Below are 26712 nucleotides of genomic sequence, written 5' to 3'. Positions count from 1 at the left end.
AGGCGATCGTTTTCGGTCAACGGATCTTGTCAAAACTTGGCCGCGACGGCCTCTAGCAGCGCTCAATCTACTCTCGAGATATCGAGTCGACGTTTGTCCTGGTGGTGAGCTGCCTTGGCGAGGGGTTGACAGGTGATGTCAAATCGGCACTTCAATTTGCCGGCAACTTTTGGCGGGGCAGTCGCTCGTCGCCCACGGGCGATCCTCGCGCATCGCCATGTCATCTCTTTGAATTTGTTCTTTGGAACCGTCCATCATTTTGAAGAAGCGGACGCCGGCGATTCTCCTTGTCAATCGCCTTGGAAGAGTATACGATGTTGTTTGCCCGGTGCGACGGCCAAGTCAAGCAAGCTGAGAGCTGTCTCACCCGCACGTGTTGAAAAGAAGACAATGGAAAGGCGAAAAAGGACAAGGAAACGACGACCTGGAATTTTTCTCCTCAACTTGACTGAGTCTTCTTTCATGAACCCTCCGCTTTACCGATCTATCTCCGGGATATCTCAGGCATCAGCGCTCTCCAACGGCAGAGACTCGCGAAGCTCTGAGGTGAGGAAGAGGCGAGTACCCGTAACCAAAATCGACAAAATGAAGATGCGTCATCTCAATGTGCACAACGGCCTGCCTACCAAGAGCAATCACGACACGTTGCCATTCATCAGTACCTGCAGGACCGTAAGCCTCGCCAAAAGCGTTGTTTGACGAATCTCAACGGTGAGCGGAAAATGCCAGCATTCTTCAGAGCAAGTCACCGTTACTTAGGGCCAAGTTGTCTACGACTTCATGACGAGCTCTGTGGCATCTGGACAACAACGGCGCCCGGCCCGCCGGCTCGATCAGAAGATCCATCGACACCAATCACCTTTTTCTCTGGCGCCAATGGAAACGTGATGATCCAGTGCCAACCGCATCGTCAGTCATTGGCACGGCGCTGGTGTCACGCATTACACGCCCCCAAAGGTAGCCTTGGCCGGTTCCACGACCCAGTGGCAATCTGACGCGCGAGAATCGTCCGCCATGTCTGGCCCATGTGCGATTGAGCCCTCCTATCATGTTGGTGGCGAAATGAGAGATTGCCCGGTTGCACAGCAGCAACGGAAACGAGGGAGCGGATGTACGCGACGCTCATGTAGCGCAACAGCTGTAGCACTTACGAAAGTGGTAACGCAGGCTCGTGTGCGGAGAGTCCCTGTGGCGACGCTCTGACAACTTCGACATCATTGCAAGACGTCGAGGTTGAAGACTGGCGTCAGATTTTCCCAATTCGATGCGTCAGTCTGACCAACTCCACGCCTTTGTCTGACCCTTTCATTCGCTTTCTGCTCATCGATCAATCTCACTTCGTAAGGCTTACTTGACTGATCAGGGTCTGAATTTCCAAATTTCGCATCGCATCACGCAGCTGCTGCACCATCAGAACCGTTCATCTCGTGTATCTCGCCACTGCGCTCAATCACATTTCATAGCCTGCCCGCTGCGTCCGACTTCGGCCGCGACGAATCATCATCTCCCACTTTTGAGGGCAAGCAAGGCTCGACGTCAGCCTTCCGAGTCAGCGTGCAGCATCATGTTTCCCAAACAGGCAAATACCGTACCGGGGATTCATTGGAACAGCGCGCATCCATGAGCCATGTCATCCAAACCCCCTTCCTCATCAAATCGTACCCCTCGTGCCCCCGGATTGCCTTCCCCACCAGCTTGCGACCGCCCAAGGTAACCCCCTGTCTAGTCGCCGTCATGCTGCTTCGCTCGCCTACGCATGTCTGTAGCAGCAGGCGAGCGGCGCTGCAAGGCCCCCGGCAGACGAGGAGGTGTTCGCGTTCCCCTGTCTGTCCTCGAGACAAGAGGAGAACTGCTCCGGGGCCTGATGACCTCTGCAACAAGAATAGAGCACATGGTCTGGCCGAGTCGTCATTGGATCGGCACGCCGGTTTCCCATGCAAACACGTAGTGTGTACATACGGATTGCAGACCCGCTCCTACTCGTCCGCCATTAGGACTAGGGGTCGGTTAATTTCTACCGAGTTACCAGTACCCAATACTTACCGGCCAGTATACTGCCAGTATTAGGGGTTCTTACTTGGTAAGATATATCACCACCTATATTTCTTAGTAAATTCTTAGTGGGATCGCGCCTTATACTAATTAGATTTTATATTTTACTCCAAATTTACTAGTCATTTCAAGGGTAAGCCCGCAAATCTAGTTTGGATAGGAGATTATGTGAAGGTAAGGTTATACTAAGTAGGTGTCCCAACACCCCCATACCTACCCCTTTGGGAATTCTTACCGAGTAACTAAATACTGGGTATTACTCACCCATCCAGTAAACTAAAGTATTAGGGGTTCGAAACCGAGTAAAAAAGACCCCTAATTGGGACGCTTCTGAGACTGTCGCCGACGCCGACGCATGTCGTGCCATGACGGACCGAACCTTGATGCTGGAGCTCCTGCTCCATTTCTTTCCCAACCGACTCAAATTTCTGCTCGTCGTCTGGTCGGTCTTGGCCAGAGGTCAGGCGGCGCCTGCTACATATGCAAAGATCAACAACATTCGCCTTTCGTCCCATCTCTGTCATCCATAAAGGCCGCAAAAATTGTCCGACATGGCGCTATATCCGCTGCAGCAACTACTAGTGCAAACGGCGCCTGCTCCATTCCGAGCAACAAGACCAGAGATTGACCTGAATTGTTCGTGGCACACGAGCGGAGCGGGTCGGGAGGGCCAGCTTGTTGGATATTCATACGGGACGGCACATTGGATGCGACGGGAGCAGGTAGCTCGCCTTTTGGCAGCGTCCGAAATTGAGATGGACGGTAGATTGATAGAGGCATGCGAGCGCGGAGACGTGACGCGAGGCGTCTTGGGATGGGCAGGCGAGAGCTGGCTGCTAAGCGCCTACTTGTTGTTGCTCTCCTTACGCGCTCGCCTTCCATCTCTCTGCCGCCGAGCAACGACTCGGTGACACAGACGCGTACAAGCAAAGTCCACAAGGCGGCAAGATTATTGCTGGTCAACATGATTAACATAATGAGACGGCACGACTAGAGAAGATTCCTCCATGTCTGGGGTTGCGAAGCAAAGCGCGCGGCTACGCCCACAGCAGCCTTCCAGCAGCTTATCGCAACCCTCGCCTCACATTTCACCCACAGCTCTGATTGCGTGTGCGCATTGTCTGGTTCTGTCGCTTCGTGGACGAATGGCGACGCGGATCCGCCTCGAGCGTGCGACAGGTCGAATCGCCTCGCTGGGCGCTGGTCTCGTTGCCCGATGCAAAGTCTACTGCACACCGTCTGCCATGCTAATTTGGCCGTCACTTTCCCTTTGTTGCCCGTCGAATTTTCTCATCAGTCGTATTGCCTGATTAGATGTAATGGTGAGATAGAAATTTGGCAGACAGTGATGGAGACGACGAGCGCATCATTCCATCTTGCCGGCCGCCGCGTTTGCTCTGCTTGTGGGTTGATTAGTCTGTGGTTAGTCCAGTGTGGCAGTCACTAGAGACCAAGAATTATACTTGATTAAGTGGCTCACTTGACCATTTCAAGCAAAGGTAGAGGAGACATCTCAATGACGTAGAGAGCAGCTTTTTTTTGGCATGCACAAGGTAAAAGATAGATAGCATCACTTTACTCATGTCGTCTTACGTTGCCTCTCTTGACTGCATGCCCGCTTGAGAAGCAAAGGCGCGAGTGCTATTGAAGGCACGCCTAGATACATGAAGGGTCTTTCAACAACAGCTGACGCAGCTTCTGCGCTCGCATGAGAGTTGCATCGCCTCTCTCTCTCTCTCTCTACTTTAACAAATGTGCAGTGACGCCAAGCCTGCCTCTCCATCTCATCCTCATCTCTCTATCCATGCTCGCACCGCTCAATCGATCGACCTCTATACTTCTGCTTGCTCGCTCGCTTGCACGTTCGGTTTAGGACTGCAGCGACCAAGACACCATGTCACGTAAGACGCCATTTGTGCTTGCGGGCTCGTCAGACTTGCGGGCATACGGCGAAGCGGAAGGTCATGGGCATGGCTACGCATACGCTGCTCCGCGAAACCAGCGGCTGGTCGAATCGGCCAGCAAAAGCAAGGCTCTGAATATGCACGGGTGAAAGTGTTTTTGGACCATAGCGGTGACTGTAGGACGACGATGCATTGGAGAGCGGTGGGAGAGCAAATGTGTGCGAGCGGGCAGGTAGGTGGGCACCTAGCTCGAGGAAGGAAGCCTTGCCCGAGTCGGGCTTGTCTGTCATGCGGGTGTCAAAGCAGTGCTGCTGCCGTGGCGGGCGGTGACGACGCTGCAGAGCGGTGGTGAGAAAAGAAGGTAAGCGGGTCGATCGAATCCAATACTTTCAGGTGTACGCAAGCGATTTCGCAGTCAAGGGCGAGTAGGTGTCCAGTAAGGGCAAGTTCGACGGGTCTTTGCAACTTCAAACGTCTATCGAAGGGCGTTTTGGCTGGTGCACGGACTGCAAGTTGAGGAGATGGCCGAAAAGGGTAGGTAAGTGTGGTTTTCGCAACTTCAAACGTCTACAAAAACGGTTTTTGGCTGGTGCACAGACGGCAAGTCGAGGAGACGTCCAAACAGGGCAAGGACGTCAGCTTTTTGCAACTTCAAACGTCTACCAAAGGGGGTTTTGGCCGGGGCACGGACGCCAAGTTGAAGAGATGTCCAATGAGGTGTTCAGATGAATTTGGGGAAACTGCCTTAACTTTTACCTTTTGCTCAACTTGCCGTGTAGAGAGACAGGAATCATGGACGGCCACCTATTCCATGTGTGAGAGGCACAGACATTCTACCAAAGATTTATTCCCAATTAGGTGGGTAGGTGGTGAAGCGACAACAGTAGACGGGACTGCGGAAGAAACACTTGATCCCAACACTTGAAAACTAAGGAAACCAAAACAAGAATCAAAACAAAAAAAATGGCGGCGCTCAGCTGCATCCACATACCTCTCCATCGGCGCCAATAGATGGTCGCTTTCACCGCAACCAGACATCGCACGTCTCACGACAATAACCTCATCACCTGCTCGACCCAGCCTAGCCAGTCAATCTAAACAAATGCCAGAGACAGGGCATTGTTGAAGCCATGCAGAGTAGCTAGGTAGTCACTCATCCCGTACCTACCTATCTGCAAGGCAGCCGACTAACGTAGTCCAGTCGAGTCCAGTCTATGAAAAGGCGGGCCAAGTACATGAGATCGAGGCTGGCAGGGCAGTTCATGCACACGGCCTTGTACCAAGGTAGGTAGGCAGATGGACGGGTGAGAAGCGGTTCATGCGGCTAGTGAAAGGCGTGCAAGTAAATAGATGGGCGGAGGGGGAAAGCGGGATGGATGGTGGATGGTGGGTGGGTGTGGCGGCGTGGTTCATGTAGGTCGTTAGTCAGTTGGTAGAACAACCTGCCTACCTGTAGGTACTCGCTTCCTGCACACGTGCTCGAAGACAGGTGTCGAGTGTCGGTCTCGTGTATCCGTAGTCCGTACCAACCTAGGCAGGTACAGGTGTACATACGAACCACCTAGACCAACAAAGATTAGCAGTCGACGACGACGGGACGAGCCAAGAATAGTCCACGACAATCAACAGTGGCTGTGGTACTCATGCCAGCACCAGTCACCACTCACATACACCTGTCCATCTGGTCGTCAACCGTTGACAAAGAACAACCACGGGCACACGGAGTCCAGCACGGCCTCTGCCCGATTTTTTCGCCTCCCGTCCACCACCCAGCTCACGGTCCCCAGGACCCTGCCACCGGTCAAGTGACACACTGAGCAGCAGGGAGTCTGTGTCTGGCGCTCGAGCTGTCGAGCCGACAGGGACTCGAGAAGGAAAGGCAGGAAAGAGGTCAAGGGTAGAGAAAAAAAATTCAAAGGCCGAGGCAGAGAAAGGCCCTGAAGCCATATCCGGGTATATTGAGGTTTGAGAGCCTCGACGGTCTTTTCTTGTCTGCGCCGCTCTGTTTGGTGGATAATGGCAATGCCTTGGATGCAGTCTATATTAGGGACTGGGGAAAGAGAGCGGCCGAGACACTACTGCTGGGCAAGGCCAGACGACTGACGACGACGTTCGTCTGCGCGAGGCGAAGCAGGCAAGCAAGCAGCAAGCTGCGCGGCAGCTAGCTGTGCGTTCGCCGTTCGGTTGTTTCCTGGGCGGGTGCACTGGTTGGCTCACGGGCGAGCTGGGCCAAGCTACTGCCAGTCGGCGATAGGTGGTGGATGGTTCGTGGTGCAGGTACCGCCCACGTATCATGGTATCCACAGCCATGACGTGATGATGAGACGTCGAGGTGATACCGTAGTGTCTGTATCTGTACAGTCATGTCCAGACAGAGACGAGCAAAAGGTGAGATGAGGGGAAGGAAAGATTGAGAGGTGCCGAAGCGAAGCGGGGTTCGGCGTGGTTCGTTATCGGGATGTTGTCCTCTGGTGTGAGCAGCAGGGCAGGCCTGATGGGATGCTTGCTGGTCGAGTCCACTTGTTTTGCAGTGTGCTGTACATGGCTACTCCCCACGGCTGCGGCGGCTGCATCGATCGTTTCTCAGCCTGGAATAGGAAATTGAAGGTTGTTTTACACTTCAGCAACAGCTGCAGCAGCGGCTCCAGATGTGGAGCATGAGGCGGGACTTGTGCAATGGTTGGATGGTTTGGACGGGAGGTATCGCCCGAGTCGAGGATCTATCTCGGCGTCGAATAGCACATGATGGACAAGGCCAACGAGAGGCGCATTGAGATGCAAATGCCGGACGGCAGAGAAATGGTTGGCTGAGAGGTTGGTGTCGGTCGTCGGGAAGTGGTGGCGTGGCGCCGCCGACGGGCAACGAATCCCTGCTGTCAACTTGTCACGTCATGGCCTGCCAGGCCGATTATCCCCGATGCCAAAGACGCCGCTGGCTTTTGACATTTGAACATGGAGAGCACCATCACGACGCCTTTCGGAATTCTACACTCTGTCGGCCTCTGGGGTTGCCATCCTTTTTCGGACCAACATTCTTCAGCGCGCACGGCTTCGGCACCATGGTCGGCAGGGCACCATTTTCTCGGTTGATATGCAGACGATCAACGGCCAGCGCTAGGTGCGGCGCGGTAGCGTCGGTCTTTCTAGAAAAAAATGCGCCCCATCTATGAGTTGGCAGAGCAGACCACGATCCGATGTCTTTTTCAAGCGTCTCTCTCGGCGCCATGACAACGTCGATTTGGCATTGCGCAATTGCGCTGTCGAGGATGACCTAAAGGCAGTCCGGGGAAAGGGTGAGGCTGAGGTAAAATTCCAAGAGGTGGGGGCTGGGTGATTGGATGACGGTTGGCCGTCGGAACGGGACGGCCGTCTCTTTGTCGACTATTGTTGTAGGGATATTCCTTGAGGAGACGAGGGCGGCGGCAGACTGAGACGGTGTTTCTATGTCCAACGCTCGTAGCCGGTAGCGGTGAGGAAGCTGACGGGCATTGCTACACAATGGCATTGTTTTGGCACATGTTGCGCGTGGCTTTGTCTTGTGCAGCCGTGGGCGGACGAGGCGTCTGGAGCTGGCTCTCGTGGGAATTCCAAGTGCTGCAAGGGGAGGGTCAAGAACAAGGACGTGGAGTTGCGGGTGGGCGAGTCGTGATTTTTTTGGAGCCGGCCGGGGCCCTGAGGGCAGCGATGGGCCCTGAGACACGATGGTGTCGCTGAGTGGACAGAGGCAGCAAGGTGGTTCCACCGGTAGCGCAGGAGGAGCAATGTGGTTGCACTCTCCTTGGATAGGCTGTAGTGGTTGCAGGCACGCGGACAGGCCGAGCCAGCCAGGGAGAAGTTAGGTTGACAAGCAAAAGAAGGGACGGGAGATGTGCATGCACGTCGAGTTGAGCTGCGAACAGACAGATTCCAGCGAGGTTGCTGGGGGTAAGGGTGGAAGAATGTCGACGGTACTTGCAGGGTAGGGGAAAAAGGGCCGGATACGAGTGAAAGTGTGGTAGCGAAGGTGGGCCGGCAGGACGGGGACTCGTAGGCCTAGGATAGCCTATCGAGCGCGTGCTGGTGGTGGTGGTGGACAGCCTGGTGGTAGGGTAGGAGGGTGGTCGTGGGCTATCGCGGCTACGGCATCGTTTGGTAAGGTACTGCCTGCTCGAGCCGGGCGGCCCGCCATCTACACCAGCCAACTGTGCTGGGAAGATGGAGTCGTTCAGCAACAACATCGCAACAGCACCGCGACCACCAGACCCTGTTCTTCGCATCCATCGCATCTGCACAAAATCGCCCCGTTGCATCTCACCTACCACTTCCTGGTCGTGTGTCGCAATGACCGGCGTGACCACCAGCCCGCGGTGCAGCCAGCCAATCATGTCGTCCTATCGCGCCTCTCCCCACCCGCCCCCAGGCTTGTCTTCACCGCTCCTCTTCAAAGCCTCCAGCCCCGGCTCGCACGCTTCCTTCAATCACCCGTCGCCCGTTCCTCAATCTCACCCTCAGCGTCTGCCGCCAAAGTGCGGTGTGAGAGGTGATCTTTGCAATTGCCCTGCTCCGCTCACCTGAGTAGAGTCCAAATTTCCATCCTCACCATGGACCATCTCGACTTCACCTCAGACGCCTTCTACGGCTTCGACACGTCCTTCCACGACCCCAGCCAGCAACATCGCTACAGCCACTTTGTTCAAACTCCCGCCTGGCCTTACGACAACAACCACAACCCCGAAAACATGTCTCATAATGCGCCCTCGAATGCGCACCAAATGACCACCTCAAAACCCACTTCGACTCAACCCACTCAGTCTGCTCCACTCCAGACGAGCGGTCTGCCTTTCCAACATCCTCAGTCGCTCGACCCCGCCGCCATGCTCAACTCCTCGACCGGCTGGCAACTCCAGCTCCACCACCAGCCCATGCACCATGGCTTCCAAAATACCCATCATCACCAGGAAACCCAAGCGCTCGAATCTCCAGAATCTTATGGCTCCTACGGCGCCCCGCTCCAAGCCTCGCCTGTCGACTACATGCCCACGTCGCAACCGCCCATGCCCATAAACACGACCATCGACATGTCCGGCTCCTACATTGCGCTGTCTGGTCCCATGGAGAACTCCATGCCCGCCCCCATGGCCTTTCCGCACATGAACGACTTTCAGCAGGAGCTCATGAACTACCCCATGAACCCTGGCGAGCTGGTGGCTGCTGCGAGCGTCGCAGGAAGTTCGCCCACGGAGAACTGGCTCGAGGTGCGCTCGCTGTCGAGCAGCGACAACGGATGGAGCACCGTCGACTTCCACCAGCCCAACAACCGCCATTCCTACGATTCGTACAGCGACTCGCATAGCGCCACCGTCTTCAACCCTATCCAGACGCTGCACATTCGCACCGGCTCCGACTCGTCGCAGTCAGACGTCCCGCAGTCGGCCCACTCTTTTGGCAGCTTTGAGGAGATTCCCCCTTTCCCCATGCACTCGCCCCAATCCGACGTCGAATTCCCACCCCACGCGATGCAACACGGAATGCACCACCACGACCACGAGCTTGACCCTTACCAGTCGCCCGCCTACTCGGTCAGCCCGCCTTCCACCTCGGTCCAGCCTTACGCCATCAAGCAGTCTGCCTCGTCGTCGTCTTCGCCCACGTCGTCAGACGTTAGCTCCCCTCCCGCCTCGCGAAGGAGAAAGAGCCCCACCAACAGCATCGAGGCCGCTACGAGTAAAATCACAAAGACTATTGTCAAGAAGCCGGCAGGAAGCGCCAAGAGGGATGACATCAAGAAGATTGGCAAGAGACGGGGCCCATTGAGACCAGACCAGAGGCAGCAGGCTCATGAGATTCGCAAACTCCGCGCGTGCTTGAGATGCAAGTTCTTGAAAAAGACGTGCGACAAGGGTGACCCTTGTGCTGGTTGCCAGCCTTCCCACGCCCGGTTGTGGCAGGTACCCTGCACGCGTATCGACATCAAGGACATTGGCTACTTCATGAAGGACTGGAAGGCAGACTACGAGCGCCACGTGAGCCTGGGATTTTCGGTCGGCAACATCAAGGGTTTCTCGACGATGGAGAGGCCGATTTACATCACTCACGGCTACGGTCACTTCCTTTCCATCACCGCCCGCGAAGTGTACGTCCGCGACGAAAAGTGCTTTGGCGTCGACTGGGTCGAGTCGATTCACGAGAGCCCTAAGGAGTTCGAGGTCACCACCGCCAAACTGTCAGCCGGCATGGAGAGCATCTCGCCCACAGAGCTGTCAGCTTACCTCGACCGTTACATCGACGGTGGCTTTGAGAACTTTGTCGACGAGTATTTCGAGGGCACTGCCTTCCTGACCGAGATTCTCAAGACGGCCTACCGCTACTACCTCAAGTCCAAGCTGCCCGTCATCCGCAAGGCTTTGAAGCTGGTTGTTGCGTACAACCTGACGGTTCACGTGACGCTGTGCGAGGGTCTCTCGGAAGAGGAGATGGAAGTTGGCAAGATTGACACCACCGAGAGCAAGTTTTACGGCAAGACGGTCGCTCCGGTCATGATCAACTTCCAAGTCAAGTGCGCTCTTGCCGACATTTGGCGTGACTTGCAAAAGGACATTCTCGAGGAGCTCTCCCAGCTGTACTCGTCAGTGTACAGCGGCGACAAGCTCAAGAACTGGCCGACCATCTTCATGCTCGCCGCCATCCTTTTGGCGGTCTGGGAAGAGATGCAATTCGACTGCCACTACAGGGTTCCCGACCCTGCTGCCGTCAACAAGTTTTGCAATGATATGGAGAGCACTCCTGTCGGCGTCATTGTCGGCCTCTTTTCCGCCATTTCCCAGAAGCTGCCCAGCTTCATGGAGTGGGACACTCGCAAGCACCACCACCTGCTCGCTTCCAACATGGCAGTATGCGATGCCATGACCGAAGTCAAGCAACATGTCCAGAAATATGGTAAGTCGCCACGAATCAAAAAGTGTTCCACATCTAACAACATGCAGAGGCGTACCTGAAGAGCCGTGGCGACGCCAAGTTCGACCGCAACGACTTTGACAGCTTATCGAACAAGTTCCTGTCGAAGCTTGTCATCCGCGCGAACTGATACCCGCTCTCATCGAATGCGAGTGAGACTTGATTTGGCCTTCTTGTACAGCTTCCAGTTTGCGACGAAAATTTTGGATACGGCGGCACTTCTATAACGACTCACGATCTTACGAAAGCGGAGCATGAGCGCAATCAGCGAGCATTTCGCTAGATTCCCGACCTCCCACGGCGGGAAGTCACGCTTACCAACTGCATTCCATCACTTTACGACTCAACGGCGGTTCTCAATTGTAGTCTTCGTTTTCATCTAACGCCCGCTTACGCCGATGATGAGATGATACCTCGACACGTCGGTGTTTGAGTTGCAAGCATCTATAGCACTGAAAAAGAAAAAATGGACCATCCTCGGGCGTTTCCACGCCTTGGTCACATCTATCGCGTTTTTGGTCTCTGCTGTCTGGTCGGCTTTCTTTGCATAGCCTGCGCAAGCAAACGGTACCAACGAATACTTCACGAACGGATGAAACGAGGAAAGACGCTCTCAGCAGCCAAAACGCTTATGCCTCGGATCCTGATGCGAGGAACGGTCTCAGCTGCCCTGGGGTAGGGCAGTGTAGTGTAGGATGTTTTATCATCTACAAAGACATTTTTCCATATGCTCGCATGTTTTGTTTCCTTTTTACTTCATGGTTATGGGTATGGACAGGCAACGGTATCAATCGGATAATGATTCATTTCTTTTCCTTTCTTCTCTGGTGACGAGGAAGAAGGGAATTTCTTTGGCTGGAATGGACCGATGCTAGACAGCTACATCATGCATAGCTCGCGCTGTGTGTCTGATCGAGGTCGGTCGTGGAAACAAAATGGGTCGGATTGTGGTAGTCGACGTTGTGCTATAGAAAAAGTACACTTCAAACATTCACTCCTCCTTGCTTCCATGTGATGGCTTATTCTGAGGTGATGTATGTCTTGACTTGACTGTAGTGAGGCAATGATGAAAAAACATGTGCGAATTTATTCGAGACTCCCGACTGTTTACAGCCAAAGCAAAGCGGAGGAGTGGCGCGGCATCGGAGTTAAGAGCATGGTGGCAGACGCCGACAATGACCCGGTGGGTCACCCATGACATTACCAACTGCCGCTGTGTCGACCTCGAGGTAGAAGGACATCGAACAAACCAAGCTCGTCTCCTGCCGCCGGGGTCGTTTGGATGCTTACTCTCCCTACCATTCTAACGCCAACAATCCATTGCCTCCAAACGGCCGCGTTGCCAAGCTGTGTTTTCCATTCGACCACTTGCCGCTCCCCCAATCGTCCCGATACGCCTCCCAAAGCACGACGGAATTGCCTCGCCATCAGCACGTTAGCCTTTGAACAACGGCCGCCATAAAAGTTTCTCCCATCTCGAGAACTGGCGAGCCCGCATAAACACGCCATGTTCCAGACGTTTACTGGATCATCGAGGCGGCCCCGCCAGGTCAACCTCTCCGGCCGAACTGCGAACCCGTTTGCCGCTGTCGGGGCTGGCCCAGGTGCGGGCTCGCAGAGTGCGGTCGCCAGCGCGCAACAAGAGAGGGCGCAGAGGCAAAGGGAGAGGGAGAAGCTACAATCGGCAAAGACGATACAGAGATCATGGAGGGGTCACAAAGTACGGAGAAGAGTGTATGCCCAGTTGCGGCAGGACTGGGATGCAACAGAAGCTTCTGGTGAGCCACAGTAGCTGCGTTACTCCATGCTCTAGGATTCACAATGCTGGACCACGTTACTGACGCATTTGGACAGGCGACGAGAGCGAGCCTTATGCTACCGAAGCCGAAGCCTTCTCCCAACTCCAGCGACTACTCCTTTTCGTAAACCTGAACGATGAAACCGACCTCGTACGATTACGGCGATATTGCAAGCGTCAGATGGGCAACGCCTTCTCTGGTGGATCCTGGCCCATTGCATATATGCGGCTTCAAAAGACCATACTCGACTCAGTAGAGCGTCAAGTAAACAAAGTGTTGGGCGGCGCGGACTTTGCTCCAAAGTTGGCTGTTCAGGGTCGCTCATCCATGACACTGTCGCTTGAAACTCTGTGCTTCTTAAATGAAATGATACCCAGACATACGGCTGAAAATGCAACACAATACTATAGGGCTATGGGGCGGTTGATTCGCGCTTTTGATGTTGGTTTCGATGGAGGCAAGTCATGTCGATTTTCCATGACTGGGCCTTTGCTAACTGCCTTTTCAGAGACAGATGCCCAGCTTCACCAAGATCCGTGGAAGGCAGCAGTCCTAACTGCAGTCGTCTCACCTCTGCAAAAGTTTCATGCTGGCACAGCCAAAGCTTATGAGGCTTTTGCCTGTCTCTACCTCCCCTACGCTGGACTATCTGCAGGACCTAGATTCAGATATCCTAACAATCAGCCCGGCACACGGCACGAGTGGCTAGATCAGCTAGCCTCGAAGCTGAATTACAAACTGCTTGCTCACTCTCTCGCCGAATGTGTCCGCAGCGCCGAATTCGATCATTACCAGCTGAACTCTTCAGATCGACTGGCACTATTGACCTACTTCATCTACTGCCACCGCCATGCCCACAATTTTGAGAACCCGCAGGCTTATTCGTCAGACAAAGACTTTGTTTGCGTCGTTTCCAACTTGCTGTCATCACTTTCCGACGTCATGGAAGACGTGCTAGAACCGAACGAGCAAGAGGAGTCAAGAATTGGCATCCTGTATCCCCTTATCAACGACCAAATCATGTCTTTGGTGGACGAGGCCAGTATTCGTAGCTTGCTGGCAGACCGTACGAGCGGATCATTCACCAACGAAGCCCGGGAACTGGCAAGCTACGCCTTGACCTTGATCCGCTTCTTCCCTCGCAGGGGAGATGAAATTCGCATGTGGCTGTACCTGGGGTCCAGTGCTGGGCAAAGCACGCCGGCAATCAAGTACTTTTACCAGGCCGTCCGGTCGACCAGTGTGATGCAACAAATTTCAAAAGACTCGAGAGCTGCGGTTGGGCTTCTGAAGGGCAACAGGAACGACTCGCCATTATACGGCCAATGGCAAGCCCCCGGGAGATCACAGCAAAACACGAGTGACCAAACAAACAAAGAATGGCAGGTGATTCTCATCTTCCTTGAGCTCTTCATTTTCGTCCTCAAAGTCATGGATGACGACGAATTCTTCTCCGGTGGCAACCCTTCAGGATTCGAGACTGGCGCGCGTTCCAGCCGGGTCCGCGAGAATGCTCTGCCACTGTCGGATGTCCGTGACTTGATCATGTTTTTGAAGAACCTCGGATTCGCAATGTATTTCAATGCTTCGGAGATTCTTGGGGATGATGAGAGGGAGAGGGAAACTTCCGGCGGCATTAGCAGTTTCTTCCGGCTGTCTGCTGCTGGCGCCGATACGGTCGAAGACGACGAGGACGAGAAGAAACGGAGACAAGAGATGCATACTATTGGAGGCGTCGCTGGCATGACACTCGAGTATGTCAAAGGCCTGGTCACTGGATTGCTGCGCATGGTCTATGAGCGCGATTCTCGGCGCAAATTCCTTCCGGCAGACCACTGGCTCATGACTTCTCGGTTCGACATGGGCGGATTCATCTCAGCCGTGGTCCAAGAAGAGGAGAGCCGCAACAGGCTTCAGGAAGAGGACAGCGAAGACGCGGGTAACATGGAGCTCGATCAAGACATTGACGGCTTGGAGTTGCCCGAGAGCTCTCAGCTCATCGGCACCAGACGGACGCAGCAAGCGCGGCACCTCGAGAGACTACAGAGGCAACAGCGCAAGGCCAGCCGCAAGAGATATCTCCAGCTGGTCGCGCCGCGATTGGAGATTTTGCAAAACATGCCATTCTTCATCCCGTTTACAATGCGGGTGCAGATCTTCAGAGAGTTTGTGCGGCTGGACCAGATGAAGAGAAGGCACGGGCGCACTGATCCCGACCAGTGGCGCATGGCCATGATGCACGAGTTTCAGGGCCAAGACATTGGCCGTCACCACGCAAAAGTGAGGAGAGGATATGAGTTTGACGATGCCTTTGACCAATTCTACACGTTGGGCGACGGTCTCAAAGAGCCCATTCAAATCACCTTTGTTGACCAGTTCGACACGGTCGAGGCGGGCATCGACGGCGGCGGCGTCACCAAGGAGTTTTTGACCAGCGTTACAAACCAAGCATTTGCGCCATCAGAGGACAAAATCGACCTTTTTGTCGAAAATGATGCCCACCTCCTCTACCCCAACCCGTCGTCGGTAGAAGCAACCAAGCATATAATGCGCATGGCTGGCATCACCGAAGGCTCCCAAATCTGGAGAGAGAGGATACAACTGCTCCTCGCACGCTACGAATTCCTTGGGCGTATCGTGGGCAAATGCCTATACGAAGGCATTCTCGTCGACATCAACTTCGCGCCCTTCTTCCTGCTCAAATGGTCGCTTACGGGCGGCACCAACAGCGCATCCAAAGAGTCCAGCTACCGCGCCAACCTCAACGATCTTCGCGACCTGGACGAGTCCCTCTACCAAGGCCTGCTGCAGCTGAAAAACTACCCGGGCAACGTCGAAGAGGACCTCTCGCTCTACTTTACAATCACCGACACGATCCACGGCGAAGTGACCAAGACGATCGAGCTCCGCCCCAACGGCGCCAACACGCCCGTCACCAACGAAAACCGGCTCGTCTACATTTCGTACGTGGTGCGGCACCGGCTGCAATCGCAACAGCGCGAGCAAACGGCCGCCTTCCTGCGGGGGCTCTCGGCCATGATTTCGCCGTCCTGGCTGTCCATGTTCAACCAGGGCGAGCTGCAAACCCTCATCGGCGGCACCAGCAGCAGCATCGACGTGGCCGACCTGCGCGCGCACACGCAGTACGGCGGCGTCTACGCCATCGGAGACGACGGGCTGGAGCACCCCAGCGTGCGCCTCTTCTGGCGCGTCATGCAGTCCCTTTCCGACGCCGACCGCCGCGCCGTCCTCAAGTTCGTCACCTCCACCCCGCGCGCCCCGCTGCTGGGCTTTGCCAGCTTGAATCCACGCTTCAGCATCCGCGATGCGGGTAATGATGAGACGCGCCTGCCCAGCACGAGTACCTGTGTTAATTTGCTCAAGTTGCCCATGTATAGGCATGAGGACGTGCTGAGGGAGAAGTTGCTCTATGCCGTTAATTCGGGCGCGGGCTTTGATTTGTCGTAGGGTGGAGTGGCAGGCAGGTAGTGGATTGGAGAGAGCGAGTGACAGGAGGGCGGGGAGCAAGATATTCAGGGAAGGAGGGAGTGGGGTGGGGGTAAGGAAGGAGGAATGGAGATGCTGCTGCTGCTGCTGCCTAGGTAGGAAGAATGGCATGGCACGCACGCACGCACTCGGGATCAATCGAGCGAGGTTAAGTACGATGGACACCCGACGAGCAGACAGCGGTAGGTACCTAGGTAGCGTCTCAACCTCACACACTATCATCATCATCATCATCATCATCATCATTAGTCAAACAGGACTCGGCATATGTACAGCAAAGGTAGACAGACCCTAATCGACACCACCTTTTTCCCTACAAATTCTTAACCTAAGCCCCCCCCTATTGGCCCGCGGTGCTGCCCTCTCCCACCTAGTTGTCCCATTTCCTTTTCCTTTTCCTTGGTGCTTTGCACACTTGAATTTTGTTTGGCTTGATTAGACTCAGGCCGCTGCGTGCGTGTACATGGGCGTATGTATGTACAGGGCAGGCCCGGGCTGGGGCTTTTCAAACTGCTTGCCTCCTGGCTGGTCGGCTGGCCGGCCGGCACACCCACCTGGAGCGGCGCTCATCGCCGTCGCCCGCGGAAGACAGCCAAGGGGACGAACTATATACTGACCAACCGCATCAATCTATCCATTTGTTGTGGAATCGAAGAAATCAAAATTCGTCGAGGGGCAGATTCGTCATCGCCGAAGTTTACTTGCTGCTGTGGATGAAGCAAACACTGCCTGTGTGCCCTTTTTTTTTTCGGACGATTGAAGTGGATGGATGGATGGATGGATGGATGGATGGATAGATAGATAGATAGATAGATAAATGAATGAATGGATGAATGAATAAATACATAAATGAATAAATGAATAGATGAATGAATGAATGGATGGATGAATGAATGGATGAATGAATGGATGAATGAATGAATGCGTAGATGAATTGGACAGGGAAGGGAGGGTGAGCTAGCTTGCTGTCAGTTAGAGATTCGGGTTTCTATAGTCTGTACATCACAGATAATAAGGAGGGGACTTGGGTGACGAGGAAGGGAGGGCGTTTGCGACGCGGGATGCATATTTGATGGATGTGTCATAGGTACGTAGGGATGAAAGGTAAAAGTAAAGTTGCCATTCAGAAGTGGGTGGGCATGCAGACTCTCATGGCGGTAACGTGGGAGCAGGGAGCCGTAGGTATGTGAAGGCAAGGTGGGATCTTTGGCACGCGGTCACGGGAGAATCAGTCGAGGTGGTTGGGTGAGTGAGCAACATGGACAAATTGACCATGACGCATCACAAGATTCAAAGATTTTCATCTGCTCTATGTCGTCGTCTTCAAGCGTAGTCTCGTAACCGACGTAAATGACGCCACGCCAGGCAGCCAACTGAGACGCCTGGCCAACCACCCTGCCTGTCTTTATCGTCTTGATCCACTTCCTCTTCTTCTTCCTCGTGTCTATCTGAGTCTACAAGACGGTGCCGAAGCCAAACGTCGTCTTGATGCTCCGAACGTAGTACTCGCCCCAGTTCTTCTTGGTCACGTCCTCCTGACCAATAGGGACGCCCTCCCAGTCAACGCGCATGACCGTCACGGCGTCGACGTCGTTCTGATCAAAGTTGATGTTGAGGGTTGAGTAGTGGCCCGCTGGCCACTGAGCCAGCCTCCACTTTTGCACGATGCGGGTAGGCTGCTCCAGCTTGACAAACTCGCCCGCAACGTTGCCGCCAAAGAGCTCGAACTTGGCGCCCTCCTTGGCACCCTCGAATACCTTGGGCGGTGCCCGTGTAAAGGCTGCCAAGCGTTGCGGGTTGGTGAAGGTCTCGTACAGCTCGGCCGCCGTGGTACGGAACTCCTCATTGTCCGTCACGGTCGTGACGTTGACAAGAGGCCCCGAGCCCGACGCGGCCGTGTGTGCGCTGGGCTTCGACTCTGAGCTGCCCTTGTTCACCGAAGAGCTCTGGTAGACTGTGGTCTTGGTAAAGTTTTTCGACGGGTCTACACCAGCTGCGTGTTGGATGTCTTTGCCGTGCTCGGCAACCAGAGCCGCAGTCAGGCCTGAGAAGTGCTTGCGGAGTTCAGGAACAAGTTTTGAGCGGACCAGATCCTTGACCGGTCTCTTGCTCGTCTCGTCGGCGTAGAGATCTATCTCAAACTGTGCAAGGGCAAGGTTAGCAAACGCATCGGCAAAATTAAACGGTGGCAGCACCTAGGGAACGTACGACGTACTCATCTTCCTCCGTGTCATGTGCTACTTCGGGGACGTTGATTGTGCCGCTCGCCTCCTGGCCCTCTTTATTCTTGCCTGCAGAAGAGGTCAGGTACCATTCAGTGCAAGAGTTTTTGCATCGTCTGCGCCTAAGGCATACCTGAGTACTCGAGCTGCAGCTTCACATCAAAGATGGTTATGACTTTGCCCTTGCGCTGGCTGACCTCGACATCGCCGTCCATGCTGATGAGACGGTCAATCTTGGCCGTCACGCCGTCGTCCTCGGCGGACAGACCCGTCAGGTCCTTCTCCAGGTAGTTGCGCGCCCAGCTGCCAACATCCTTGTTCACCCAGTGCCAGTTGTTGGGGTTGTGGAGGACCATTTTGGTGGTGGTAGAGGTTGGTGGATAAGAGGGAGGATCAAGGGGAGGCTGTAGAACTAACAACCATCGTCAGCTTGTGAAACAAAAGAGCGAGGCTATGATGAATTGGAGGTGGAAGGACGCGATCAGAAATAGGAATCTTGTTCCCGCAAAGCTAATCCACATGCAAAAAGAGTACAAGTCTTTTTCGGCCTGGTGCCAGCGTGTGTCTCATCATGCGAACTGGTGGGGTAGATGGAGGGGAGAGACGTTGACTTACCGAAGGATTGATGTGTAGGAGAGGCGTCAATGGATTTCGTAAGAGCTTGGGAGTCGTGAAGGTAAGGTTTTGGGGTATCTTAAAAAATGGTTGGTGGGTTGGAAGTTGTTGAAGAAGTGAAGAGGTTGGAAGCCAGAAACTTCCAAAGTCTTCCAAAAGCAGCTCTGACCGCGGCGTAGCGCCGGCCCGATTTAGCTCCGGCGTAGCTCACTTCAACTCCAGTACCGAGGGAAATGTAAACAAAAACACAACCAACGCTCTACACAGGTCGAAGATGGCTGCGTTATTGTACAAAATCATCAGTTGCGGCTGAATCTGAATGCTCGTCTCGACTTCGATTGCCTCGTTGCGGTCTACAACCTGGCTTGGCACAGCACTGGTCGCGACTAGCACCACAATCATATACCTCAAACTGATACGCATCCAAAAGATGTTGATTTAATGGGGAACTCACAATAGTGATGACGTATGGGCATATTTCATTGAAATATTGGAAGCTCTGCCTGGGGCCAGCCAGCAAGGGATTCGGCAGTCAGAGCATCGAGACGAGCCGCGTCAGGGAATCCCATCCCATCCCAAGATGCCAAGTTAGGCCATGCTGTTAAAAAAGAAAACGCAGGCCAATCAGGGCCCAATCGAAAGCTATAAACAAAGTTTTGTTTGTCACTTGTGCCCAATTGTTTGGCCCTGAAATGAATTTACACTCTACAGGCCACGAGTTTCGGGAGATCGACCAGGACTCCCCGCGCTATGACCCGAGTCGAGCACCCTTCCATCGGCTGCCAACCTCTCCCGCTCCTTTCCTACGACCTCAACCCAACCACCTTCGCGCAGTGCTGCGCACCATGTGATTTTCTCATTTGAACATGCGCATACCTTTTTTTCGCATATGGTATAGCAGCTGGTATACTGTTCTCTTTCTAATCCTCTCGGTCCTCATCTGCGTCTCCCCCGGCGACCTCGTCTACCAGGCCGTTCGCAATCACTCGTACCCCAATGCCTTTGTCGTCGGCGGCGTCTTTCTCCTCACCCTCATCATCGTCGGCTTCGTCTACTCCAGCCGTATATATACCAACAAGACTGTGCTCGCTGCAATCCCAAAGTCGTACATACCCGTCGAGTCGGGCGAGGTCGGCAAGAATGTCCGGCGCATGATTGTCAAGGGTTTTGAGCGGAGTGCCTTGATCGCTTGGGATTCGCGACCTCGAGACTTGCGGTCAGAAGAGTTGAGCGACGCCGGCGAGCGCATATCTTCCCCGGACCACAGCTCAACCAGGAAGAAGGACAAGCCCGAGGATGCGACAGTCATCCCCATCAACCCACTCTCGCCTCCATGGGGACACATAGCACATCCGGGCTGGTCCTCCCCAAGCGCCGACAACCTCCCCAATCTTCAGTTCCACACCGTCGTTGCCGAGCTGCCAAATCTCATCGAGGCAAAAGCAGTTTCTCTCGCGCCTCCCGATCCCGCCTTTGCTTTCCCCAACCTCCCAGAAGGCCAAGTCATACCCGATGCGCGGATAGTGGCCTTGCTGCAGCGCCCCTCGGCCATGAGCCTCCGCGACTATGTTGCGCACCTCGCGGCATTCGGCCTCGTCAATCCGCCACACATTGGCGCCGCATTCCTGGCCCGCTACGAACATGCGCGCTTCTCAACCGACGCGCTGGGCGAGACGCAATTTGAAGAGCTCATGGACCTTTTCGCGCAGCTCCTCTCTGGCATGGCGGAGCTGTCGCCACAGCTCGTCGCCGACTTGCACCGCGAGGTGGAATACAGCCCCACAACGTCGGATTCGGCCAGTCTCGCGCCATCCCAGAGCTCCTCATCGACGGGCAACAGTGCCGGCTCGGCAATGTACTACAAAACGCCGCGCACTCGTCCGTACGCCGAGTCGGTCTACACGCGCTCTACAACATCAACGGCAGAGGGCAGCATCGGCGGTGGCACCATGCGCACGGCGCCGTCGCATGTCCAGGACCGACGGCCCTCGGAGACGGTGTCGAGCATGCGGTCGCCGCGGACGCCCACGGCCGAGTCTTTTGCTTCGGCTTCTGCATTCAGGAACACGCCGATGCAGCCTAGAAGGCAGGGCTCTGTTGATCCCGCCCGTTCGATTTCTAGTTCGAGTTCCAGCGCGAGGAGTGTCATACGGCTCAATCCGAACCCAAGGCCTGGAGAGCTGCCATACTATTTTCAGCAAGATGAAGGCTGAGGAAGATATGGCCCAGGACGTCTTTTACCGCTTACTCTTGGATCTCTCCTGGACTCTGAGAGGAACCAACTCTCTGTCCACCTTGGCCCCGATCCTCTGCCAAATCGGTAGAGTTCCTCGGTTTTGGACTTGCTTCCAGCATGCCTATCCACTGCTCGGGTCGACTTGGTCATTCCCGGAAATGGCACACTTCACCATATCTTTGTACAAAGCATTTCTGTATAGGAGGTCAAAACATTCGACTAGTCTCCAATAGCTCTAATATCTAATGGGCGTGGTCTACGGAAAACGCCAAAGACGGACGATCAGAAAGAAAGAACATCTACCTCTTTGTCGACACTACCAGCTTATGAGCTGTCTGCCTCTATCAAAGCCACCTCGCAGCTGCCGCTCCGGCTTCAGCAACTTTCCCTGCAGGATGGTATACTTCACAATGTTCTCACAATCCTCAGGCCGTACGCGTGCTAGCCACATGCACTGCGCCGCCTCACGGTTCTCCTTAGCCGTCCCGTTGCCCTCCTTCTCCGCCTCCGTGTCTCCATTCTGCTGCTGCGCTGCTGCCACGAGCTCTGCGCCTGCGCTTCCGGCCCGACGGTATATCAGCACGTTGGCTGCGTACTTGTGCCCTCCGACGTGGTTGATGAAGTAAATGCCGACTCCGCCTGGCCGTTCGTCGTGGAGGTCGCGGTACAGGCCCAGGGGCCGCAGATGACGCTCGAATTCGCGACGGAGGAGAGGGGCGGATTGGCCACAGCGCGCGTCGCGAGTCTTGTGGCTACAGAGGAGGATGAGGTAGTTGTGGGGACAATCACGCACTACCAGCGGCAGCGTCGGCTTCGGCACAGAGGCAGACGACTTGTGGGACTTGTGGGACTTTGCGGTTTTGGCGGAGGTCGAGGAGGTTGGTCGCGGGGGATCTCCGAGCGCTTGGGTATTTGTTGGACCGGTGCTGATGTGGTTTTGGATGAGTTCGGGAACGGAAGAGGGCGTGACGTTTTCGACGAGGGTGAAGGCGGGGAGCAGCAGCACCGTGGTTGGCGTCTCGGCGCCCTCGGGGACGGCCGTATTGTGGTTTTCGTGGGGAACGGGCATGTCGGAGGCCGAGAGCATCATTTTCTGGTAGCCAGGGTCCCGGCGTCAGCAAACAAATCGGGGTATTTTTGGTTGGATTCTTCTTGTTGGATTGGTTCGAACGTACTCCATTTGACGGCTTGATGCCGCACTTTTCAACCGCCTGCATGATGCTGCCCTTCTCGTCGGCCACGTCCCTGACCTGCAAGTCAATCAATCAGAACGGCTTTTTCTAGATTCTTTCTAGATTGCAAAATACCCAATCCGTCTTGCCCGTGGCCACAATCAGGTGCGTCTCCCAGCCGCCAATGTTGCCGTACATGTTGTCGCTCTCGTCGACGCTCCATTTCCGCGGGTACTTGATGGTGCAATTCTCGCAGTCGCGGAGGCAGTCTTCGCCGTCCACAGCCGGATCTGTCACGGGGAACAACTGCTCTGCTTTCGCCGGTTTGTGGAAGCCGTCGTGGTCTTGGGCTGCGCCAGAATGCGAGGCGACGCGGCCCCATAAATTCTTGAGCGCGGATGCCATGGTGATGGGAATTACAGAATTGGCCGGTGAAGGGGAAGAGAAAGAAGGAGAAAGAGGGAGGAGGGGAAGATTGTGAGAATTGCGGAACTCCAGGCAGCGAAAAGGATTAGAAAAAGGGCAGCGCAGGGACGCACGAAAAGATGCGGGAGTCCGCGAGAGGTAGGGATGGTGACGAGATGGGGGCTTGCCGGCGGGCGTTGATTAGATTGATAAAACAGCGCGGAATTTGGCGCTGCTGGCTGGCCCGCTGCTCCCCCGCGGCGGAAAAGAGTTGACGACGTCGCCTAACTCCGATCGGCCGACCAGAGAGAGACCGAATAACAAGTCGGACGCGCGAAGATTGTCAGCAACCAACAGCATCGACGCAGGGTTCTGAGTTCGTTTCGCCGAACACCTTGTTGTTGTTGGGAAAAGGTGTCTGTTTACTTTGTTTATGTCTTTTGTTGCTGCCTGCCTAGTGCCTCACTAAATAACCACCTACTTATCGCCGGGAGTGCTTCGACCGAAGCTCCTTTTGCTCGGCCTCGGCCATAGGACAAGCGCCCCTCCTCAATCACCACATGCGCCGCCACAGTCCCGACCGACGTATGCTGGGCCACGTTCGATGACGCTGCGCATGGTGCTCGCCGGAGCCCCAGATCCCGAACGGCTCTCTTGGGAAGAGCATTTGCTGTTGCGTGATTGGGTGCCTCCCGTGGCGCGCTTCCTGAATTCGAGCAATGGAAAATCGATCCTTGATGTTGGTGAGGGAGAGCAACAAGAAGAAGAATTGGCAGTGTACCGCTGGCGTAGCATCCCACTATCAAAAAATGGTCAGCTGCGTACTGGCATGACGCAGGAGATGGGAGCACTCGCATTGCCGCACTTCCATGGAATTCCAACACAGAGATCTGTCGAGATGACGATGGTATCGAACAGTCAAGATTCTTTGCCAGCACCAAACACCCAGTATCTGCGCCGAATGCGCGGCGAAGATGGATCCCATGGAATAAACGACGCCGACGAAGAGGAGTCGAGGTTCCACGAGTATTCAATGGCCGTCCACGATTCAATGACCATGTCGCAGCTTGAACCGAGCCTGACGCCTCTGGAGGAAAGCACGATTCACGAATCCTTTCACAGCGACATATACGGCGAGCAGAGCACGACTTCAGTCATGGACGGCACGCCAGCAGACGCCAGACTTCCGCGAGCCATCAAGAACCTCTGCGAGATGCCCAACTCCGCGTATCTGAAGCGCATCGTCCCCCAGACCATTGTTGTCAATCTCATCGTGGGCGTCATATCAATCATCCCACCGCACTCCAAGCAGACGCGCTACGGGATGCGCGAGATGGCCGAGATCCTTGTCGGCGACGAGACAGGCATCGGCTTCAAAATCACCTTTTGGTTCTCGGCCAGAGAAAGCCAGCGCGTGAATGGCTTCATCAGAGAAGCCGCCCCCGACCCCCTTCGCGACGCATTGGAAATTCTCCGTCTCCAGGACGTCGTCCTGATTGAGAACGTGGCACTCGACTCCTTTCGGGACAAGGTGTTCGGATCCAGCTTGCGCAAAAGCATCCAAAGAAACCAGACGCGGCTCCAACTGCTGGCTAGGCACGGCGTCAACAAGATGGGCGGACTCGACGGCGTCGAGAAAGTTGCGCGCGTCAAGGAATGGGTCGAGAGCTTCGTCAACCCGCATAGAGACGCGGCACATTTTACAGACGGTGCTCGTGGAGGACCGCTAGAGATAGCCCTGCCTCCTGACACGCAGGACTGAAGTGTTGAGATTTCCCGGATTGGTGGTGGAAATTTCACGCATTGGCATTTGAGAAGCATCTGGCACCGTTGCCGCTTCTTCTTCGTCCTCCTGCCAGCACATGATGAGGAATCATCCTCTTGGCGCTCGATATTCTACGCGCTGCAGATGCCCTGCTTTCTTTCCAGTACAGCCATTGGCCGCTGTTGTGATGCGAGGCCGTCCGTCAGTCTGCGGGCCACGACTCTGAAGCGTGTCAAGACTCAGCACTTTTCGGAGCCAAACGACCTTGATTCGCGAGGCCATCGAAACCGCACCCTGTTGTAACCTGGATCCTCTGAAAGCATTTTCCAAAGGAATTCACTGCAAGCTATAGAGAAGAATTACTAGCGTCGAATAGAACAGCACCCTCACAAACCCAGCGCAAGCGACATTCATTGCACGAGTGAGTCTCAGCGTCAACGGCGGCGGTATGCTGCTCCTCCGCCGTAGAGTAGGGCTGGCGATTACTTGCTGCAGTTGCCGGCGGGAACGCCAACCGGATGGGGCTGGTGCACGCGAAGAAGCGCGGGGCGATTAGGGTGCATGCTGGCTAGCTGGGGTCCCCGCCGCCTGCTGACAACTCAACGACGCGGCTTCGTTGACGTCCTGGGCAGGGCGTGTGTGGACGGTTTCGTGACTCTGCCTTGTAGATAGGGTTGTTTTGGAGTATAAGAAGCTGGTGCTTGAAAGGATCGAGGGGTATTGAGACCGCCCCAAGTTAGTTGATATTTGTGTCTTGCGGGTTCATCTGCATAACAACCGCAAAGATGGCGGAAGAAGCGTACGCACCCACGCCCTCAACCATCTTCAACCGGTACAAAGAGAGAGGTAGGCATTATAGTTTTCGAATTCTCCCACATCCCCAACCTAACCCATACTTGTCGTTGACACGCTGCTCACTCTCCCACAGGCACATATGACGCCGAGACCATCCACAACATCTTCAACACGACAAGCGTGGTGCACGTATCATTCTTGCCCACTCCCGACGACCCCTTTCCCGTCATCCTCCCCATGGTCGGCATGATAGGCACGTTCCCAGGCGACAGCGCCGCCGAACCAGCCTGCTACCTGCACGGCTACGTCTCGAGCCGGCTGATGAAGCTCAGCAACGAGCACACGCCCGTCCCGAACGGCAACAGCAACGGCAACGGCAGCACCATCTCTTCTCCCTCGTCATCAACTCCCCCGGGCCTCCCCGTCTGCGTCACAGCAACCAAAGTCGACGGCTTCAAACTGACGCTGACGGCCTTCGGGCACAGCTACAACTACCGCAGCGCGCTGGTGCAGGGCCACGCAACCATCGTCTCGGACGCCGCCGAGAAGATGTGGGCGCTGCAGCTCGTCACCGACGGCGTCTTGCCCGGCCGCTGGGAGCACCTGCGCGGCGTCCCCGACGCCGGCGAGCTGGCCGCGACCCGCGTCATCAAGGTCAAGATTGCCGCTGCCAGCGCTAAGGTCTCGGCCAGCGTGCCTGCCGACAAGCGCAAGGATGCCAACAATGATGAGCGTGCCGGAAACGTGTGGGTTGGTGTTGTGCCTGCGTATGAAGCGTTTGGGGAGCCCGTCCCCGCGCCGCATAATAGGGTTGATGCAGTGCCCGAGTTTATTAGTGACTTCGTGAAGAACGAGAATGAGAATGCTGAGGAGTATGCTGTATGGGCGGCGGGCAACGTGCCGGGGAAGAAAAAGACGGAGGAGGAGTGATTCCGACTGAGCGGGGTTGGAGAGAGACCGTTGCCAGATTTCATCTCAGCAATGGATCGAGTTGCGCAGTATCCGGAGGTGTTGTATTAAGCCTCTGAAGTGTAGTCAGAAATTCAAGAAAATCCATCGCGACGTGCAAAAGTTGACAGGGGGCGAAGGACTTTGGCAAGATGATGTGCACCGCTGGATCCAAAAAGGCGAAGTAGGAAAGATATCTGAGTCTACGCAACATTTCCTGGCATTGAAAGTGAGAAGCGTAGTGGATTCCTATGCTGAAATCACAAGATCAATCATCATATCCACTACGTCGAAGTCGAAGGCTCCCGATGAGACCTTGCTCGGTCAAAGATGTTCTTGGATTTCAGGGACATTCCTCA

The 26712-nt window shown here is 55.1% G+C and overlaps 10 protein-coding genes across 10 annotated transcripts; 7 read left to right on the top strand and 3 right to left on the bottom strand.

Annotated features, from left to right (window-relative positions):
- The first annotated feature begins 31 nt into the window (after nt 1-31).
- On the top strand, nt 32-777 carry BKA78DRAFT_106844 (uncharacterized protein). The gene has a single exon (XM_066882182.1). It carries the CDS (start codon nt 136-138, stop codon nt 697-699), a length of 564 nt encoding a protein of 187 aa, XP_066747034.1. The 5' UTR covers nt 32-135; the 3' UTR covers nt 700-777.
- A 1419-nt stretch (nt 778-2196) lies between these two features.
- BKA78DRAFT_106839 (uncharacterized protein) lies at nt 2197-3147 on the bottom strand. The gene has a single exon (XM_066882181.1). It carries the CDS (start codon nt 3025-3027, stop codon nt 2542-2544), a length of 486 nt encoding a protein of 161 aa, XP_066747033.1. The 5' UTR covers nt 3028-3147; the 3' UTR covers nt 2197-2541.
- A 5710-nt stretch (nt 3148-8857) lies between these two features.
- BKA78DRAFT_248408 (uncharacterized protein) lies at nt 8858-11019 on the top strand (the record flags this gene model as incomplete). Its single annotated transcript, XM_066884388.1, has 2 exons — nt 8858-10871; nt 10919-11019. The coding sequence occupies 2 exons, from the start codon at nt 8858-8860 to the stop codon at nt 11017-11019; spliced, it is 2115 nt and encodes a 704-aa protein (XP_066747032.1).
- A 1082-nt stretch (nt 11020-12101) lies between these two features.
- On the top strand, nt 12102-16420 carry BKA78DRAFT_310120 (uncharacterized protein). The gene is made up of 3 exons (XM_066888090.1): nt 12102-12667; nt 12744-13145; nt 13197-16420. Exons 1-3 carry the CDS (start codon nt 12397-12399, stop codon nt 16154-16156), a joined length of 3633 nt encoding a protein of 1210 aa, XP_066747031.1. The 5' UTR covers nt 12102-12396; the 3' UTR covers nt 16157-16420.
- On the top strand, nt 16385-16988 carry BKA78DRAFT_310119 (uncharacterized protein). The gene has a single exon (XM_066888089.1). The coding sequence runs from the start codon at nt 16667-16669 to the stop codon at nt 16910-16912; it is 246 nt and encodes an 81-aa protein (XP_066747030.1). The 5' UTR covers nt 16385-16666; the 3' UTR covers nt 16913-16988.
- A 661-nt stretch (nt 16989-17649) lies between these two features.
- On the bottom strand, nt 17650-18773 carry BKA78DRAFT_351393 (activator of Hsp90 ATPase; the record flags this gene model as incomplete). The annotated part of the gene is made up of 3 exons (XM_066891159.1): nt 17650-18336; nt 18404-18486; nt 18551-18773. 3 exons carry the CDS (start codon nt 18771-18773, stop codon nt 17650-17652), a joined length of 993 nt encoding a protein of 330 aa, XP_066747029.1.
- Nucleotides 18774-19898: 1125 nt separating this feature from the next.
- Nucleotides 19899-21245, top strand: BKA78DRAFT_351392 (uncharacterized protein; the record flags this gene model as incomplete). The annotated part of the gene is made up of 1 exon (XM_066891158.1): nt 19899-21245. The coding sequence occupies one exon, from the start codon at nt 19899-19901 to the stop codon at nt 21243-21245; it is 1347 nt and encodes a 448-aa protein (XP_066747028.1).
- A 339-nt stretch (nt 21246-21584) lies between these two features.
- BKA78DRAFT_330691 (Sucrase/ferredoxin-like-domain-containing protein) lies at nt 21585-22845 on the bottom strand (the record flags this gene model as incomplete). The annotated part of the gene is made up of 3 exons (XM_066889805.1): nt 21585-22361; nt 22444-22518; nt 22576-22845. 3 exons carry the CDS (start codon nt 22843-22845, stop codon nt 21585-21587), a joined length of 1122 nt encoding a protein of 373 aa, XP_066747027.1.
- Nucleotides 22846-23449: 604 nt separating this feature from the next.
- On the top strand, nt 23450-24607 carry BKA78DRAFT_351390 (uncharacterized protein; the record flags this gene model as incomplete). The annotated part of the gene is made up of 1 exon (XM_066891157.1): nt 23450-24607. One exon carries the CDS (start codon nt 23450-23452, stop codon nt 24605-24607), a length of 1158 nt encoding a protein of 385 aa, XP_066747026.1.
- A 537-nt stretch (nt 24608-25144) lies between these two features.
- Nucleotides 25145-26639, top strand: BKA78DRAFT_106783 (uncharacterized protein). Its single transcript, XM_066882180.1, has 2 exons — nt 25145-25456; nt 25539-26639. The coding sequence occupies exons 1-2, from the start codon at nt 25396-25398 to the stop codon at nt 26333-26335; spliced, it is 858 nt and encodes a 285-aa protein (XP_066747025.1). The 5' UTR covers nt 25145-25395; the 3' UTR covers nt 26336-26639.
- The last annotated feature ends 73 nt before the right edge of the window (nt 26640-26712 follow it).

Source organism: Phyllosticta capitalensis (genome assembly GCF_038381095.1).
Source record: "Phyllosticta capitalensis strain CBS 128856 chromosome Unknown BKA78scaffold_3, whole genome shotgun sequence".
NCBI lineage: Eukaryota > Fungi > Ascomycota > Dothideomycetes > Botryosphaeriales > Phyllostictaceae > Phyllosticta > Phyllosticta capitalensis.
The sequence above is the reverse complement of the archived record's forward strand: the minus strand, read 5'-3'. Positions and strand labels throughout refer to the sequence as shown.

What these genes read in the sequence shown, in the direction of transcription:
- BKA78DRAFT_106844 (XM_066882182.1), top strand. Translation starts at nt 136, where the DNA reads ATGTCAAATCGGCACTTCAATTTGCCGGCAACTTTTGGCGGGGCAGTC.
- BKA78DRAFT_106839 (XM_066882181.1), bottom strand. Translation starts at nt 3,027, where the DNA reads ATGTTAATCATGTTGACCAGCAATAATCTTGCCGCCTTGTGGACTTTG.
- BKA78DRAFT_310120 (XM_066888090.1), top strand. Translation starts at nt 12,397, where the DNA reads ATGTTCCAGACGTTTACTGGATCATCGAGGCGGCCCCGCCAGGTCAAC. An exon ending in GGATGCAACAGAAGCTTCTG is followed by an intron (nt 12,668 to 12,743) that starts GTGAGCCACAGT and finishes GCATTTGGACAG; the next exon opens with GCGACGAGAGCGAGCCTTAT. An exon ending in TGATGTTGGTTTCGATGGAG is followed by an intron (nt 13,146 to 13,196) that starts GCAAGTCATGTC and finishes CTGCCTTTTCAG; the next exon opens with AGACAGATGCCCAGCTTCAC.
- BKA78DRAFT_310119 (XM_066888089.1), top strand. Translation starts at nt 16,667, where the DNA reads ATGTATGTACAGGGCAGGCCCGGGCTGGGGCTTTTCAAACTGCTTGCC.
- BKA78DRAFT_106783 (XM_066882180.1), top strand. Translation starts at nt 25,396, where the DNA reads ATGGCGGAAGAAGCGTACGCACCCACGCCCTCAACCATCTTCAACCGG. An exon ending in CAACCGGTACAAAGAGAGAG is followed by an intron (nt 25,457 to 25,538) that starts GTAGGCATTATA and finishes ACTCTCCCACAG; the next exon opens with GCACATATGACGCCGAGACC.